This window comes from Cervus canadensis, chromosome 21 (genome assembly GCF_019320065.1).
Source record: "Cervus canadensis isolate Bull #8, Minnesota chromosome 21, ASM1932006v1, whole genome shotgun sequence".
Classification (NCBI taxonomy): domain Eukaryota; kingdom Metazoa; phylum Chordata; class Mammalia; order Artiodactyla; family Cervidae; genus Cervus; species Cervus canadensis.
In genome coordinates this window covers 13809159-13821643 of record NC_057406.1, presented here as the reverse complement: position 1 = coordinate 13821643, position 12485 = coordinate 13809159, and the positions used below count along the sequence as shown (strand labels likewise).

General features: G+C 49.7%; 1 protein-coding gene across 1 annotated transcript; it reads left to right on the top strand.

Annotated features, from left to right (window-relative positions):
* Positions 1–711: 711 nt before the first annotated feature.
* On the top strand, positions 712–12005 carry FGF23 (fibroblast growth factor 23). Its single transcript, XM_043441610.1, has 3 exons — positions 712–1005; positions 7444–7547; positions 9125–12005. Exons 1-3 carry the CDS (start codon positions 810–812, stop codon positions 9560–9562), a joined length of 738 nt encoding a protein of 245 aa, XP_043297545.1. The 5' UTR covers positions 712–809; the 3' UTR covers positions 9563–12005.
* The last annotated feature ends 480 nt before the right edge of the window (positions 12006–12485 follow it).

Below are 12485 nucleotides of genomic sequence, written 5' to 3'. Positions count from 1 at the left end.
TGGTGGAGTTGCCCTGGGCAGTCCACATCAGGGAAACCAAGCGATTGAACGTCAGCATTTCATAAAGGAGCAGTGACTTTGGGTCTTTCTCCTTCCTTCCCATCTCGAATCCTTCCCAAGGCAGGAACTTTGGCTTTGGGCGCCTCAGCCTCCAGCTCCCAAATCTTCACAAGGATGGAGTCTTGGAGGATGCCATGGCCTGATGCTGACCTGGGTTATTTCTGCATCCCTCTAGACACCCACCTAGCACTGTGCATAGAGAACGTTCTGGATGCACAGCTCCTGATTGGAATTCAAAAGACTTGTTTGGGAGAGAAGCAAAATGAGTGGACTTGATGGGAGATTAATTGCACAGGCGTCTGTGGACTGCACGGCTGAAGCTGGAGTTTTTCATAACTGCTGGCTGCCTTCACATTTCCTGGTGGAAGTGGGGCAGGTCAGCAGACAGCCCAGAGTCGTAGATAACTTTTGCCCACACATCATTCACTTTTGGGAGCGTTGGCTTGAAATTGAGGGGTGTGTGTGTTTATGTGTGTGTGTGTGTCTGGAACCGACGTGCCTTCCGTGAGCCTCAGAGATCCCTGTATTCTCTTCAAATGGGCTGATTACAACACAGAGGATGTGGACGGCGGAGTTTTTCCTGTTTGATGTCACACTGCTACCCTTTAAAAGTCCGAGGGGAAAAAAGGAGGGAATGCAGCTGAGAAGCCTCACGCCAGAAACCAGCAAGGAAGAGGAGAAAGAGGCCGGCAGAGTCAGGGAGGCCGGGTCGGGTTTCAGACTCAGCACCGATCACTCAGAAAGCTGCGATGCTGGGGGCCCGCCTGGGGCTCTGGGTCTGCACCCTGAGCTGTGCAGTCCAAGCCTATCCCAACAGCTCCCCGCTGCTGGGCTCCAGCTGGGGCGGCCTCACCCACCTGTACACGGCCACGGCCAGGAACAGCTACCACCTGCAGATCCACGGGGATGGCCACGTGGACGGCTCCCCGCAGCAGACCATCTACAGTAAGTGGGGTCTCCACCCATGCCAGGAAGGAGGGGGGACTGCTCTGAGCATCTACCTGCAGGGACTTGGGGAGGCCTTAGCTGGACCAAAGGGCTAATGCAGCCTCCTAGATCCTTGTCCAGTGTGTGTGTGTGTGTGTGTGTGTGTGTGTGTGTTCGCACGCACTTACCTGTGTATGTTTAGACCTCGGGAGAATATTCTGTTACCTCCCCAATTAGTGTTTATTGGTTTCTCCCAACAGGAATAATTTCCATCTTAACTAAAATCTGTCTTCCCACAAAGAGCAACCTCTTCCCCTTTGCCCTGTCCAAAGAGTCATAAAAATGTACAAATGATAGACAAGAAGGCTGGGACGAAGAGAAGCCAGACCAGTCAGTAGACGCTGAGTTATGCTCATGAACTTTGGACTGGGTTAGCCTTGGAAGTTGTAAAGAGGATTCTTGTACCAGACCAAGGCTTGGGATAGATGAATCCAGGGGCTCTTTCTAACTCAGGGCTTCTAGTATTCTGGCCTTGTAAAAGTTCTCAGGAAGAATGTATCAAAGACTAGACTAGACAGCATTCGCTGTCTTGATGAGTCTGACCCACTGAATCCACACACCCATCCATGCACTCATCTATCCAACAACCTTACTGCAGGCTTCAGTGGTACCCAGGCTGCTATGAGCCAGTGAGTCTTGGTCTGTGGAGCTGAAAGGTCTACCTAGTAGCAAACTGAGCTGCTTGAAAACTCACCTAAAACATAAGACCATCAGAATGTTTTTAAAGATCAGGTTTGTGGAAAATTAGACCACGGTCTACAATAGAAAACCAACTAACTAGTTGTGCTTCAGATGTCCCCAGAAGGGAAAACGGGGTGGGAAGAGGACGGATATTTAAAAAGACATGGTCTTCTTTTTTAAGAGAACTAGTAAAAATTACTCTAAGGATACAGAAAAATGCCAACTGATTCAAAATTCAATCAGAGGCATGAAAGAGTAATCACAATCTCTGTTTAATTTAAAAAAATGTATTGTAGGAATGACTTGCCCTTTATTGCTGCACGGAATGATTCAGTAATTTTGCGATGGCCTTGCTATATGCAAGACATTCCTTCTGCTAAGAATCAAAGGGCCTTAAACGTAAGTAGCAAGACAGATGAACATGCAAAGCAGAGAGTTCAGATCTCCTCAAGTTCTCAACAGATGGTGACGGGAGATAGGAAGAAGGTCTCCTCAAATACCAAATGGTTTCCAGAACTCAGGGGAATATGGTAGGATCCAGGCGTCAACATCTTGGAAGCCAAGATTGAGCCACATGGCAAAAAATCTGAACTAAATCGGGATACAGTTGTTGCCGCCAACGGAGCGCGTGTTTTATTCAATGGATACTTAGCAGCATCTGCAATGTGTCTGACATTCCCCAAAGCTAAGGTGACTTCAAAAGAAGACCCAGTCCTTCAAGCACCTCCAGGCTTCCAACCCTTCATGTCTTCCCACTGTGAAGAGACTATTCGGAAACATGGTTTTGCACCTCTTGTGGAGGGTCACCTCCCTTCAAGATGAGAGATGATTTTCAATGCAGGATAGTAGATTATGGTACATTACTGTGATTCCCCTAGATGGAAAGGGCTGCAGACAATTAGAGACTGCTTCTAAAGCTCATCTTCCTTTGATGAAAGGAAGCCCCCAAAGATGCATCCTGGTGGGGATGGGGGAAGGGCTGTGAGTGGTGCCAGAAGGGGGCAGGGCTTAGCCTACTGAGTTTACAGAATGAATCAGAGAATGTCCCCTCTTGTAGCCACTGACCTCAGGCCCCAAAAAGGCACAGAGCGCTAGTTGGAATGAATTAAAATGACTGAGAGGAAGCAAAGTGAGATGAACTGATTTCAGATTTTTTTTTTTTTCTACAGAAATGTGCTTTTGTTTTGTTATATATAGACCCTAGCTAAGCCTGTGTCTCTGGCAATTAAGAAACCTGGGGATGGAGTCAGGGGTAGGAGGGAGACACTTCTCCTAGTTTGTATAACCTTTTATATTATTCAGATCAGTTATCATGAGCATTATATACATATAGATAAAGAAATAGATTAGAGAGAGAGAGAGATAGGTAGACTAAGATAAAAAGTTACCTAAAACACTGATACAAGTAACTAGGTGGCAAGTAACAGGCTGAAGAAGAATTTGTAATGACCTCCCCAATGAACGCAAAGCAATGCTGGAATTTTTGTAAAACCAATGATGGTTTTACATTGATGGAAAGATGTGGGGCCTATTTTCCCTCCTAATTAATTATGCATTTCCAGTAAAATGCAGTTCAGTTGATTATTGTGCTTTACTAAATTCTTTTTTTTAACTTTTATAAGTGAGGAATTTCGATTAGCCGTTGAGTGTTCAACCCGTCTTTGGTTTGTGGATCATCATTAAGTTATCTGCCTACAAGATGTTAGACCCTCAGGACTCACAGCTATTAACAGGGAACCTCTCTGAAGCCTGTATCTCCTCCCGACTGTAAACAAGGTCACCCTCTTGAACCCCATGAGCCCCACTTTGTGACAAGAGGAGCAACAATACGCAGTTAATATTTCTCTCTAGATCCTAAACTTTTTACTTCCTTCACCTTCCCCAGTGTGACTTTCTTTACTTGAAGCTGAACCATCCTTGGGCTTTTTAATCTTTCAAAATAATATCTTCCTTTTGGGGACCCCAAAGTTGTTTTGGAGAAGGAAATGGCAACCCACCCCTGTATTCTTGCCTGGAGAATCCCATGGACAGAGGAGCCTGGCAGTCTACACCCCATGGGGTCGCAAGGAGTCGGACACGACTGAGCAACCAACACGCAACACAAAGCTGTTTACACCCATCATCCTATTTATCACTTACTGGCCATGAGACGAGAATAGGGCAGAAAATTTTCTACTTTTACTGCAGAGGTTGAGGCAAAATGGTCATAGTAACAATCACTGGTATTTAGAAAGTGTGTTTATAATGGATAAAAATATTATCTTCTTACATCCCAAAGTCGACCAAATGGGGTAAATGATTGTGCTCCAAATGAGAAAACAGAGATTCAAGAACACAGAGAACTGGCTTGGGGTCACATATGGTAAGTGACCCAAGGAACACCTGGACCAGGTCCCACACTTCTGGGGTCGGGTACACAGACATGGCATCATGAAAGGAAATGTCCTTCACACCTGCCGGGCTCCAACAGATATGGCCCCAGCAGTCAGGGGTTGGTTGATGCCTTCTTCCTGCCTCATTCTGCCCGTGGATCTGTGCAGACCTGCCTTGGGCCCCTGTACCGGGGAGGGAAAGCGGTTCTTGCCTTTGCTGGACTTTTGCACCGGCTCACGTGGATTTGGTTCGAGCCTGTGCACCCTCACAGCAGTGGATCCCTGTCCTTCTGCAGGCTGCCTTCTGTCCGCAGTGGCCCTGGACACCACACACACCACCCAGAGGGACGCAGGCATCCGCCGGTGATGGCCAAAGTGATGGCTTGTTGTCAAGGGCAGGCCAGCCACCCTCCATGGAGCCTTCCATCTGTTAAACATTTTCAAGGCACTTTTACAGCATCATCCCTTTTGATCCTGCCATATCCCTGGGGAGTAGGCAGCACAACTGTGAGACAAGAGCGATGACTTGCTGAGGCTACAACACTTGTAAGAGGCGTAACAGGGAACAGAATCTTAGTGTCTGGGTTCCGGGTTGCCGGCTCAGTACCTCTCCCCTGCCCCCCCTCCAGGGTACAGTGACCTGGAAGCGTTATTAGCCACGGCCTGGATTTTGGCCCCTGATTGCATCTTCTGAGGCTTGTCGTGACCTCAGTTGGAGATGAGCTCCTGGGCCATGGGTGGAGGATGTCAGGGTCATGGACCAGAGTTTGAATATTGCCATAGGTTCCTCATCCTTTAAATTGGGAGGTTGCTACTTCCAACATTAATAGTGGTGACATTAATAACATAGCAGCTGGGGTTTTTAAAAATTCTTTTTTATTTCTTTATTTTTAGTGCCCAAGGCATGCGGGATCTCAGTTCTCCAACCAGGGATTGAACCTGAACCTCCCTGCAATGGAAACTTAGGGTCTTAACCACTGGACCACTAGGGAAGTCCCATAGCAGCTGTTTTGAGAACTTAAAATATATCAAGTACTCAGAGTACAACCTCTCAAAAACAGTTATGAAGTGTAATTTTTTTTTTTCAGCGAGACTAAAAAATCATCAGGCTAGAAACAGCTTCTTGTTCCTTATGTTTCAGGTCTTCCCTCGACAGTAACTGTAGATCTGAGACACCCCGACAGACTCACTATGGAGGATTTCATATCCTCTGCACCTCCCATAACCCACCCCACTTCCAGAAGCTTCTGTCAAGGCCAATCCTTAGCCACACTTGTAAACCAATGACCGCTCCCCTTGGGCCTCTCTCTGGGCTCGCTCTCAGCCTCCCAGCCTCTGCCTGTCATCATTCTGACTGCTCTGAGCTCACCTAGGGTCTGAGTACTGCCTGCTGCTGTCCTTGGAGGGCTCTGCATGGAGCCCGCATGGGGTAGATCTGGGGTGTTACTCACCCACGAGGCGCCACCACGTACTGGGCACACATGCCCGGCGTTCACAGCTCTCCAGGCTACCTTTCTAGAAGACCCCTGCCTGAACTACCTCCCTGGGAACTCTGAGGCCAAATGTGACGTGTGGGGAACAATTCTCTGGTCAGCTAAGGGAAGAGACCCTGAGACTTAAAAAATGATTCTAGTAGAAAATGTCAGGTAATTAAACAGCGTTTGCGGAGGAAGTCTTGCTCAATTATCACTCGCATCACACCTTTTATGGTCTAACTGTACCCTTGCTACAAAACAGAAACTTTAGACTTTATTTGACTAGTCACTGGTACTTCTTAAAACTGCAAGTCTCCACGGGGGTGGGCAAGGGAGCGGGGGGTCCCACTCAAAGCTGCTGTCACTTACTCAGGGTGTAAGAAGTATGAATGGCTGTCACGCTTTAGTCCAGGGCTAAGGGGTTATTCCAGAGAAGGCAATGGCACCCCACTCCAGCACTCTTGCCTGGAAAATCCCATGACGCAGGAGCCTGGTAGGCTCCAGTCCATGGGGTCGCAAAGAGTCGGACCCGACTGAGCGACTTCACTTTCACTTTTCACTTTCATGCACTGGAGAAGGAAATGGCACCCCACTCCAGTGTTCTTGCCTGGAGAATCCCAGGGACGGGGGAGCCTGGTGGGCTGCTGTCTGTGGGGTCGCACAGTCGGACACGACTGAAGCGACTTAGCAGCAGCAGCAGGGGGTTATTCATTTGTTATTTTTGGCTGTGCTGGGTCTTCACTGCCTCGTGTGACTTTCTCTAGCTGCAGCGAGTGGGGGCTGCTCTTCGTTGCAGTGCGAGGGCTTCTCATTGCAGTGGCATCTCTTGCTGAGGAATACGGGCTCTAGAGCGTGCAGGCTTCAGTAGTTGTGGTGCCCAGGCTTAGTTGCCCCGCGGCATGTGGAATCTCCCAAACCAGGGATCAAACCCAAGTCCCCTGCCTTGGCAGGTGGATTCCCAACCACTGGACCACCAGGACCAGGGAAGCCCCAGGGTTAGGTTTTGAGAGAAGCTGCCCCTGGGGGAGGCGGACACCAGCAACTGAGAAAAGGAAAAGAATAATGATGAAGAAGCAAGAGTAATTCCCTGCATCCATTAGACATGGACAGATAAACCACCTGCTTCTCCACCCTAGGGAGGCATAAAGTTATTAACACAGGTGATGAGCTCCATGCTCGGATAGAGGTGAGGCATTGTTTGGAGGGCCTGAGAAGAAAGAACAGTCCATGCAGATGAGGGAGATTAGAAAAGTCTCCACAAAATGGTGACATATGAGCATGGCCTTGGAGCATGAGTGACCTGGATACACAGAAAGGAGAGGAGAAGATTCACTCAAATACAGTTTTTGACACAGAAAGGGTGCTGACTGCTGCATCACTGACTCCGCACAGCTATCTCGGTGGAGGATCAAGCTCCAAGTACAATCTGGATTCCTGAAAGACATCTGGGCATAGATTTCAAAATCACAAAAGCTTGGGAGAATGTGACCACCACGGCAAACATTAAGCAGTATGAGCCAAGGTCTTCCCTGGTGGTCCAAAGGTCAAGAGTCTGCACTTCCAGTGCAGGGGAGGGGCCGAGCAAAGGGGGCAACAGAGTCTAGGGAGAGAGAAACGTGTTGGCACAGGTAGAAGAATGCTGGGAACTTAGGGTGCTCCCTACAGGCAGGGGGAGAAACAGGAGGCAAGGTGGAGGAGGGAGGGGTGTGGGAAAGTGGAAGTCAGAAGAAAGAGGCTGAACAAGGACAACTGTGAGGAGAGTTCTGTGAAGTCATCACCCTGCCCGCTTCAGATCAATCAAGGCAGGCTTCTTGGAGGTGGGGACCACATGTGAAGCCCGGTTTGGACCTGAATGGTTTTCTCCACAGGCGCCCTGATGATCAGATCGGAGGATGCGGGCTTCGTAGTGATAACAGGTGTGATGAGCAGGCGGTACCTCTGCATGGACTTCACAGGCAACATTTTTGGATCCGTGAGTTTCTTTTTGTGCTGGGTTACTACTTGCAAATGCTTATCTCACAGCTCTGGCAAAACGTAGAACCTTTAAAGATTTCCACTTGCAGTGTATCTTGGTGATGTTTTCACTGAGGACTTTTACCCATCTAAGTATCAGATGCTCTGGTTTATACAACTGGGGTCTGAACCCAGGATGTCCAGCTCTAGGGTTCCTGGGCTCTCAGCTTCTAATCTGACCTGCCCCACTTTGTCCCCATTTCTGTATGTGGCACAGCACCTTGCCTGCAGCCCAGGTCCTCAAGTCACATCCACTGATATTGTAAAGTCCACTAGAAAGAAAGGGTGAGAAGCCCCTGGCATCTCATGATGTTGTTCCTAGATGTCTGTGACCTTGGGCAAGTCCCCTATATCTGTCAACCTCAGTTTCCTCACCTGGAAGAAGTCAAGCGTGGGGATGTCGATCATATGCCCTGTGGGCTTCCCCCAGTTCAAGGTCTGTAGGGAATTCTCTCTGTCCCAGCTGTGACAGCTGGTCTGCGCTGGAGAGCAAGGGCTTCCGAACTACAGGGCAGCGGGGCGTTCCAAACATCAGGCCTTAGAACAGGAGCAGGAAGGCGGAGCTCCGGAGCTCCTCCCACCAGAAATTCCAAGACAGCAATTACTTTCTGTTTTGCTTGCTGTGTCCCAGCACCCGCCACAGAATCTGACCCAGAGCAGACAAATATCTGTTGAACAAATATAGACAAATAGATATGAAAATACCTGTTGACCGCATACAGGTATATAGAGAGTCCTCCTCTTTAAAATACTGACTTCCTGGACTCTGGGGCTTCCCTGGTAGCTCAATCGGTAAAGAATCTGCCTACAATGAAGGAGACCTGGGTTCAAACCCTGGGTGGGGAAGATTCCCTGTAGAAGGAAATGGCAACCCATTCCAGTATTCTTGCCTGGATAATCCCTGGACAGAGGAGACTGGCGGGCTACAGTCCATGGTGTCACAAAGAGTCGGACACGACCGAGTGCCTAACACTTTCTTTCCTGGACTTTGAGGATTAAATAGCATACTCTGCAAAGATCCCAGGGGGCACTGGGCAAAACCCAGCCCGTGAGTGGCTGAGTGAGGGTTTGCCTAGGTCAACTGGTGATGAAGTTCATGTCCTGAATTCCCACGTTCTGTCTCTGCTGGGAGCATTCTCACTTATGTGGAGCCCCACAAACCTCAGCCCACTCTTGTCCAGGTGAGAAGGCTGACCCAAGTTGCCGCTGAGCCCAAAAAGGGTTTAAAGGGCAGAGACAGGGCAGGACAAGGCCGCATGGAAGTCGGCCTCCCTCCAGAAAGCTGGTTCTGTAGAGCGTGGCTCCAGGCAGCTACGCGCCGCCAGTGAGTCCCCAGGCTGGCCGAGAGGAACCGCGCTGGGGGCCGGGTAGCTTGGAAATGAGTAGAAATCCCTTTTGCCCAGCAGGGCACTAAGGGATTCTAAAGGCATGGCCCTAGCAGAGTGGGCGGGAGGGATGGGGTCCCCGGGGTGCGGCTGGTCGCGTCCAGTCCCCGCGGGCTCCGGGCTCACCCCAGTCGCCCCGCCCCGCTTGCAGCATCACTTCAGCCCGGAGAGCTGCCGCTTCCGGCAGCGGACGCTGGAGAATGGCTACGACGTGTACCACTCGCCGCAGCACCGCTTCCTCGTCAGCCTGGGCCGGGCCAAGCGCGCCTTCCTGCCGGGCACCAACCCGCCCCCGTACGCGCAGTTCCTGTCGCGCAGGAACGAGATCCCGCTGCCACACTTCGCCGCCACCGCGCGGCCCCGGCGCCACACGCGCAGCGCGCACGACGGCGGGGACCCGCTCAGCGTGCTCAAGCCGCGTGCCCGCGCCACGCCCGTGCCCGCCGCCTGCTCCCAGGAGCTGCCCAGCGCCGAGGACGCCGGCCCCGCCGCCAGCGACCCGCTCGGGGTGCTCCGCGGACACCGGCTGGACGTGCGCGCCGGCTCCGCAGGCGCCGAGCGCTGCCGGCCCTTCCCTGGCTTCGCCTAGGGCGCCCGACTTGGGAAAGCCACATCGTCTCCTGGGGGACAGGCTGCCCTGCCACCCCCAGCAGAGGAGGTGGAGTAGGGTGGCAGCTCACTCCCCGGGAGGTCCAGCACCCGCCGCCCCAGGGGGAATCGCCCTTTGAGGCCTGCGGAATGGAAATCCTCACCTTCCTCATCCCACCTCTCCACGCACCCCTGGGAGAGAAGGGGTCCCCGCCCACTCTCCTCTTCCCTCTCCTGTCCTCTCCATCAGTCCAGTCGTTAAGAACAAAGGCTTAGAGACTTCCCTGGTGGTCCAGTGGTTAAAATTCAGCCATGCCAATGCCGGGCACGTGGGTTCGATCCCTGGTGGAGGAATTGAGATCCCACATGCCTTGCAGGCCAAAAAAAAAAAGCAACAAAGGTTTAGGGAGTTGATACCCCCAACACCCGCACCCCTCACCCACAGAGTTGAAGGGGAGAGCCCAAAGCCAGCAGCTTCTCCACTACTCCCCTACTTTGTGTCATCTGCCCGGACCCTGCTTGACCTTGACCTGGGAGGACATTAACAGATCAACTGGGCAATCCTACTCACAAACATCCTTAAGCATCTCTGGAGAAGCCTGTCCACAAGATTGGCGGTAGGCTGGTCAAAACTTAGCCAGAATGACTGCTCAGAGATGGGAGGCAAGGGATCAAGGTGGAAACATCCCCTCCCTACTGGGCTGTCCCCCTGCCCTGCTCTCTCCCTCTCCGCGGCCAAAGCCCGGGGCCCAGAGTGACCCCTGCGGCCCTGACACAGCCCTGCCTCTTGGACCGCCTCTGGCTTGAGTGATTTGAGTCTGAGGAGGGGATCTGGTCTTGGCTCCTGATAATCTACCCTGCTAGGATTTGTTTTTCCAAATGGAAAAAAATTCAAACTCTCCTAAGAGGCATTTAGCTAAGTCTGCTTCCAGGGTGACTGGCAATCCCAACTACACAACTGTTGCAGGGAGGGGCCTTGAGACCACTGCGGTGGGTTTGGGGTCTCTGTAGCAATTGTGCCCTTTCATGAAGTGGCATTGAGGATCCTGGGGAAAGAAATCCAGGACTGGGGACCCCAGTGCAGGAGTCAGGAAAAGCCAGCACCGTCAACTCTTCATCACGACCCTACCTGCCCTGCAGCCGTGACCAGAGGCTTAGCTAACACGCTCCTAGGCTGGCATGTCTGGGTCTTACTCTGCTTGGAAGTTCTTGGGGCACCAAAGACAGTTTTCAGTCCCAGAAGCCCCAGCGCCACCCTGAGGAATACCGACTCTCACTTACAGACGATGGAGCACCAGCCAGGGTACTGATGACTTAGGCGTCCTCAGGGCCCCTTCCTACCTCTGCTTAAATGGCCACCTGAAGAGGAGAATGTGGGCAAGCAGGGCAGATCTGAATAGCAGCTTCCTCCCAGTCACCTCGCCACCCTCCTTGCAGCAGCCCCCCTCTTCTCATCATGCACCCAATCTTAGAAATTGACCCACTGTCCTCACCTGATGGTTTTAGGCTGATGACCGGTTCCTATTTCGAAACACTCAGACTTGTATGACACTATATGGCAGTACATGGCCACTATTTCCTCTACAGTCTTCATTTCCCACTGGAGATACTGTTATACTGTACAAGAGCTACTGGAGAACCACATGGAAAGGACTTCGGCAGAAAACTGCTTCATTGGGGTTTTCTCTTTGGCAGAGCCGAGGGAGCCCCACAGTCTTTTGTCCCTTAGCACATGGCAATATTTATTTATTTATTTGGAAGATTTTTGCCTCTCGCTCTATATTTATAGATATTTATAAAAATGTAACCCCACCCTTTTCCTTTCTTCTGTTAAAAAAATAAAATTTATCTCAGCTTCTCTTAGTGTTTCTTTTTCTGTATGAGTACACAAAAGTATATCAAAATATGAGAATAAAAGGAATTATGGTAGAGGAGCACTGGGAAAATGTAGAGAAAGCAAAGTTGAAAAAAAATCAGAACTTTAAAATATTCCAGGTTTTTCCCATACACAAATGAACTCAGTAATTTTGACTAATTCAGACAGAATTCTGGAAAACAAAGAAAAAATTTTAATCGTGATTGTATTTCTGATCACTTTAGCTTGTTGTTTCCTTCAAAGAGAGAAAAAATTTTTATTTGAAAAATACCCACAGACATAACAACATCAAGATCCCAGTAACCCTCTGAAGGAAGATGACACATTCTAGGCTCTAGACGAAATAAGGGGAAATGGCCCACAGTCCGGAGAAAATGCAATCACTAGAGACCAGCCATTAGATGAGCCAGATCCTGGAATCAGCAACAGGAACTTTGAAGCAGTTATGATAAATATATTTAAGGATTTAAAAGGAAAGAATGGTACTAAGGAATAAACAGATCAGAGAAAAGAAACAATAATAAAGAACCAAGTAGAAATCAAAAATTGAAAGATATAATATCTGAAATAATAAATTAAGCAGGCTTAACAGTAGATTGAAGATGAAATAGCCACTGAAGATAATAAAGTCAACACATACTCTAATCTGAAGAAAGAAAAAATATGTTAAAAAAAAACCCATCATGACCAGTGTCTCAATGATTTGTGTGGCAGTATCAAACTGTCCAAAATATGTGTAAGTGGAGTTCCAGGAAAGGAACAGAAAAAGTTGAGGAATATTATTTGAAGATATAATGGCTGAAATTTCCCCCAAATTGATGAAAAATGAATGCACTGATACAAGAAATTCATCAAACCTCAAGAAAAGTAACAAAGGTAATCACAGTCAAACTGTGATTTGGGGGTGGCTCAGTGGGTAAAAAATCCACCTGCAATACAGGAGACACAGGAGACCCGAGTTTGATCCCTGGGTCGGGAAGACCCCCTGGAAGAGGAAATGACAACCCACCCCAGTATTCTTGCCTGGAGAATCCCATGGACAGAGCAG